The following is a 6,375-nucleotide window of genomic DNA, read 5'->3' as shown; positions in this document are numbered from 1 at the left end:
CGGGGCCCTCGCTGCGTCCTACCGCAGCCCTCGTACATGTTTTCTGTTTTGCTGATAGTGAAACCTATAAGCTGTCAGGCTCCTGGTGGGCGGAGCCGCTTAGAGGTGTGACCAACGCACACGGTGAAGGTTCGCACGTTTTAAAAAACGTGTTGTAGTAAAAGACGCCCTGCGAGGAGCTCCCCTCAGACTCATTCCGCTCACTTCGAACACGCCCCCATCTTTTTCACTACACAGTTCGGACCCAGCGATCCTCCTGTTTCAGCCTCCCCAGGCCTGGGATTACAGGACTGTGCCACCACACCCCGCTTCTGCGCTCAGCCTGGGCCCGGTGCAGCAAAGGGTACCGGGATCGAATCCTGGCCCTCGCACTTGCTAGGCAGGCGCTTAGATCGCTGAGCGATCTACCCAGAGACCACAGATCACCAAGCGATCTACCCAGGCCACAAAGGCATTGGCTGCTGCCCAAAATCCCTCCTGAGGCTCTGCTGACTCCCTAGCGTTCTCTCCAAAGCCATTTGAAAATAACTTTCTCAGACCCTCAGCCTGCGAGCTCTCTCTTCTAAACTCCTCCTTCACACTCACGGGTCCCCACGTCGCTCTCCAGCTCAGTCCTGTGCTGCCTGCACTCTTCCTCCTGGAGGTCCTCTGAGACTCCTCTGCTCCATCATTCACTCCTCAGCCAGTGCCTGGAACGGTGCCTGGCATGCATAGCTGTTCCCTGGCTGCCTCCTGGTGAAAGAGAGACTTTTTAGAAAACCACCTGGGCGTCCCCAGCACATTAGCTGCAGTGTTTGGAGGGTGTACTGCTAACAAAATCAAGAGAAGCAAAATCAATGTGCGAGAGGATGATCAGTTTCCTATTGTTTCACACTAAACTAACTTCTAGCAGCGTAAAGCCATGGGCACACTAGGTTTCTGAGGAGTCCCCACACAGATTTTCACGTGGTTGTGCTAGTCTCTACTCCTAACAACAGCTATTGTCCTTGTGGGGGTTTTGCCAGAAGAACTGAAAACCTCACACCCAGCAATACATGTGCACCCGTGTGTATAGCAGCACAGTTTGTCATCTCTAAATCCTGGAAACGACTCAAATGCCCATCAACTGAAGAATGGATAAAAAAGATGTGAGAGTTTTACACAACGGAGGACTATTGAGCTATAAAGAAAGCCTCAAGTTTTTGAGGCTTTTATAGGCAAATGGATGCAACTAGAGTTCGTACTCATAAGCGAAAGAAACAAAACTCACATGTGTAGCCATTGTATTGTCTTCCTACTGTAAGAATCGAAAGATTAAACAAAATCTGAAAGCACAATGGATACTGTGAAAGGGAAAGAAAGAGCTCCCAAGGAGAGCAGAACCGGGCTAAGGTAAAGGGGAGCAGAAGGAAGGGGAAAAGGTAGGAGTAGACACACAAGACAGCTGAGATAATTGTGCTACTAGTTCTATTAGTGCATCGAGAGGAAGCCAGTGCTTATGCTACTTGATGGAGTTTGCAGCCTGAATCTGGCAGTGGGAGCAACCACTTTGAAGATCACCCTACGCAATGTAAGTTAACCGTTGTCAATTTCCCATCATCTTGTTGTGAAATTTTGTATGATTTTTATTGTTCTTGTTTTCTGTAACATAAAGAAGAACCATAGACATGTGTTATTCCTGCTGTGCTGATCCAAAGCCTGTGGTTTTTCCCCTGAACAGGGCAAGAGAGGAGACCGAGGTTGCCTGGCACAACAGGTTGTGTCTCAGCCTGTAAAACAGGAAGCAAAATCATCTTCATGTCACTCTTGCAGATGGGAGCTAGCAGGCTGGAAATCAGTTGGCAGGAGTGTGCTACTTAAAGGAGCATTTCTTACCGTGGGAATTTTTGAACATGTATCTAAAGTTAAAGAGACTAACAGGTTGTCAACCCTCAGGACACGAACACCTGTGCGCTTATCCAACCTCACGCAGACACGCCTACAAGCTCTCTGCCCAGAGAATCGGGGAGGTGAAGAACAGCCAAAGAAAAGAACCTCCTGCCTGCACGCGGTGTGCGGGAGCCAGCCTGTTGCCCTGTGGGCCACACTGGCGCAGTCACCTCTGCTGTGCTCTCTCTGGGAGTCTTCGCAAGGTGGGGATGGGCCCCTGCTCCTTCCGCCAAGCAGGTGAGGGGCAGACAGTCAAGGCTCATGAGGATCCAGCCTGCAGGGACCCGACCTGCAAGGCTGCGCGCCCCGGAGTCACTGTGCGCCTGGCCAGCGCGCAGGGGGGCTGGTGGCTCCTGTGGAATCACAGAGCAGGCCTCCCTCTGCTGGTGAAGGAGGAGAACCAGGTTTCCCATTGGGTGCCTCGCCCAGCCTGAGAGGGGACCCTGATCTAAGCCTGTCCTGCCCATGGGCCTTCACAGCCGCCTGATCTGCCCCTGACAGTCCACAGTCCACATGGGACACGTCAGGGTGTCCCCGGTGCTCAGGGCGATGACCTCTGCAGGGAAACCTGTGGCGAATCTCTTTCTGCCTAAGCAGAAGAGCTGCCCCTCTTCCATCCTGCCTTCGTCTCTTGGCTCTGTTCTGGGCCAGGATGTGTCTCGCCAGCCATGGGAACGTCTGGACCACCAGGCTGCCCAGCAGGCGGCCAGAGGGGAGCTGCCCCGCCCTCTGCTGCTGGGTAAGGGAAAAGCAGCTTTGCTGGTGTATAATGATTTGCTCCAAAATAGAGAATGCAGAGATGGAAAACAGTGCAGACCATTTGATTTTTAAATCCTTAAGATTTGAAATTTTCTCGGACTTCTTTCCCATGCATTACCACGTTGTTAATAAACGTTAGCTACCTCAAAAATAGCATCTTCCTAATTAGGAGTATCACCTTTGATCCTGTGCAAATTCCGATCCTGTCCCTTCCGCTTTTCCTGCCGGGCTTCCCTCCGTCCTCTCCCTTCCTCCTTCTTTATTCCTTCCTCCCTCCCTTCCTTCCTTCCTTCCTTCCTTCCTTCCTTCCTTCCTTCCTTCCAGTCTGCCTTCCTGCCTATTTTAGGGCAGCTCCACTTACTACAAAATTCTTCCATGTAAAGAGTGTCATTCAGTAATATTCACAAGGCTTTGCAATCATTCAGAAACCGTAGACTAACTGTAAAACTTTAGATCAAAGACCCTCCACAGTTGCACCTGTTTGTCTCTACTTTAGACGACGCTTTCCTTGTTGTAGTTGTTCTCTTTCTACCCTCCTCTAAAAACTGACCTTCCTGAGTTATGTTTTTATGAGTATGTGACTGCAGTACATTCTCTGTGCATTCGTACCTGCCCCAGTCTCGACAGACCTGCCTGTTCTAAACACCTCATTGAAATGAAATTCTCCGTGGTGTGGCCTGGCTTTACTTCATCTGGGTCTTAGCTTATTCCTCGTTTTCATAAAGTTGAAACACAGTTTCTGTGGCAGGAGACCCCACCAAGGCTGTCTGTACATGGGGCAGCCAGAGGGCCCAGGAGGCTTCGAACCCCAGAGCCAGAGGAGCCGAGGATGCCGCACCAGCCAGGAGGCCCAGCAGGTGCTGCGACATCTGGAGCTGGTGTCCTCAGTCACGCAGGAGCTCTCGCAGAACCAAGCCCAGGTGCAGGCCGGCCTCACCTTCTGTGCACTCACTGGGGACTGTGAACCTACTGGAAGGTGCCCTCTGCAATTTGGGTAGGCGCTGCTATCTTGGGAACAGACCACAGACATAGCCTGGACTGCTTGGCTGATCTCCTCGGTTACCCCCAGTCCAGCTGGGTCGATGAATGCGATTCACTCTCATGTTACCCCACGGAGGATGGAGAAATCCTCACTAGACACCATTCCCTTGGGCTCCTATTATATTTTCAATTCCTCCTCCTCCTCCTCCTCCTCCTCCTCCTCCTCCTTTTCCTCATCCTCCTTTTCCTCCTCCTCCACCTCCTCCTTTTTCTTCTTGGTAGAACCGGGCATTGAACTCAGGCCCTTGGACTTGCCAGGGAAGTACTTATTCCACTGAGCCATCTCCCTGGTCCCAATTCCTCTTCTTCTTAACATATGACTACCACCCGTTGCATATTTTCTTTAAGATACCTGTTTTCCCGATGTCTTCCGGAGCCCGACGTTGGCATCTCTCCTCGAGGTCTTTAACCAGAAGGTCTTGTTCCCTCCTGTCCTCTGACATTCGTGCAACCCAATGTTCTTTAGAAAGTTACTTGGGAGAAGGTTTTTGCTTTGGGACTTAGGTCACTTGTTAACAATCTTTGGAGAGGCTTTGCCCTAGGTTCTGATGAGAGGGACTTGAGGGCACACTCACAGTGACACTTAAGCCATTAGCTAGGCACTAGTTTCCACGGGCCTTGCGGTTGATGTGGACTCAGACCACGGGCCTCCGCTAGGGTGTGCGGCGCCCAGAGCAAAGCTGGGGAGAGCGAGATTTCCTTTCTTGTGCGGCAGGATTGTCCCGGGGTGCCTTATCACATGGAGCCAGAGTCCCCTGGAAGCTGGCGGTGTGTCTGGCCTCCCATCAGACGCTCAGGCAACCCCAGCTTCCCGCTCTTTCCCCAAGTCCCGAGGTGTGTTCACAGTGTAGACCCGCTGCTGCCGGCTCTCCACTGATGCCGCAGTGTGGAAGGCATCTCCCGACCAGCTTTTGCTCTCAGAATATCTGATTTGAATTTGTACACGTTGGAATGTTGAAGGGCTTGTTTCATTTTTTACTTACTTAGAAATATATTTTAAATTATTTTCTGAAAAATATTTCACGCGGCATCTTTCACCCCTCAGCAGCCCTGGGAGCGCCTACACTGCCTGAGCGGCATGGCACACGCTCTGCCCTGCGTGTACTGGCAAACTCCTGCAATCCCAGCCCTGAGGAGCCTGAGGCGGGAGCGTCACCCAGAGCTCAAAGCCAGCCTGGGCTACAAAGTGCGTTCAAGACCACCATAAACCCCACACAGAGACTCTATGTGAAAAAGAGGAAGCAAAAACCGAAGTGTAACCTTTCCAGTACCTACTAATATTGTGGTCCAAGAGCTTCCTTTGTCTTTTCGTCCTCGAGAGAAGGATAGGTCCGTGGGAATCTCTTTGTTCATTCATTCACAAACAATTGATTCTTGAGATCTAAAAATGAAATACCGTAAATCAAAGTCCTAAGTATATTTTATTGGCAGAGGGGTCACCTGTAACTCAACACTTGGGAGGCCGAGGCAGGAGGGTCGCTGTAGTTTGAGGCCAGCCTGGGCTACACAGTGCGGTCAAGGCCTGGCTGAACTGCATGGTAAGACCCTGTCTCAATAAAATATAATGAAACAAAATCAGGCTTCTCTCCACATTCCCATCGCAATGAGCTGGAGCTCAACTAGCCCCCCACAAAGGCTTCCAGCCCAAGACACAGGGGTCCCTCTCTGGCCTGCGCTGTGGAGCACGAGGAAGAGCACTCACCTCGTGCCCAGCGCCAGCCCCTTGGCCCGGAGGCTGAAGCTGGGAAGAATGTGCAAGAGAAGACCTGAAGGTTGTCTCTTTAGGGACACTGAATTGTCCCTGCTTCGTGAGGGCAGGTGGAGGAGAGTTTAGTCAGTGTCTGGACTGGAAATAGCCGCCAGATGTGCGTGGCGCTGGGCTGGTCCTGGAGTTAGACGTGTCGACTCCCAGGCCTGTCACAGAGCCAGTGAGCCTGGGTCGCATTACACGCACTGACCTCGCGGAGCCCAGCGGGCTGCAGACAGTGAGGCTACTAGCGTTCCAGACCTGCAACTAACAGCGGCAGCGGGAAAGCACGCGCTCCTTCCTACACCTCTTAGCGGCATCTTTGATTTCCTTGTTCCTCAGACTATAAATCAAAGGATTCAACATGGGAATCACCATGGCATAGAAGACTGAAGCCATCTTGTCGTAGCCGAGAGAATGACCGGAGCTCGGATGCATGTAGACGAAAAGTCCTGACCCGAAGAAGAGGGTGACAGCCATCAGGTGGGAAGCACAGGTGTTGAAGGCCTTGGACCTGCCTTCCACGGAGCTCATCCTCAAGATGGTCCCAGCAATGTACCCATAGGAGACCATGATGACCAGGACAGATGCCACACCAAAAATCACTGCTATCACAAACTTTATGACTTGCAGGAAAAAGGTTTCAGAGCAGGAGAGGACTAGTAATTGAGGCAGGTCACAAAAAAAGTGGTTGACAAGGTTTGGCCCACAGAAATCGAGCTGAAGTAAAGCACAGAATTGGATCAGCGAACCCAAGAATCCGGTGAGGTAGGCGCCAACCACCATCTGCACACAGAGGGCGGGGGACATGATGGCCGTGTAGAGCAGGGGATTACAGATGGCGGCATAGCGGTCGTAGGCCATGGCCGCCAGAAGGCAGCACTCAGACAGACCCAGGCTGGAGAAGAAGAGGTACTGCA

The 6,375-nt window shown here is 51.8% G+C and overlaps 1 protein-coding gene across 1 annotated transcript in view; it reads right to left on the bottom strand.

Annotated features, from left to right (window-relative positions):
• Nucleotides 1-5,722: 5,722 nt before the first annotated feature.
• LOC101564181 (olfactory receptor 1440-like) overlaps nucleotides 5,723-6,375 on the bottom strand; it is a 3,702-nt gene continuing 3,049 nt past the window's right edge. The window contains exon 2 of the mRNA XM_012512862.1: nucleotides 5,723-6,370. Coding sequence (XP_012368316.1) covers nucleotides 5,723-6,370 — 648 coding nt within the window. The remainder of the gene's footprint in view (nucleotides 6,371-6,375) is intronic.

The sequence above is a fragment of the Octodon degus genome, unplaced genomic scaffold (assembly GCF_000260255.1).
Source record: "Octodon degus isolate 3935 unplaced genomic scaffold, OctDeg1.0 scaffold00283, whole genome shotgun sequence".
NCBI classification, from domain to species: Eukaryota; Metazoa; Chordata; class Mammalia; order Rodentia; family Octodontidae; genus Octodon; species Octodon degus.
Note: the sequence above shows the minus strand (reverse complement) of the source record. Positions and strands in the feature narration are given on the sequence as shown.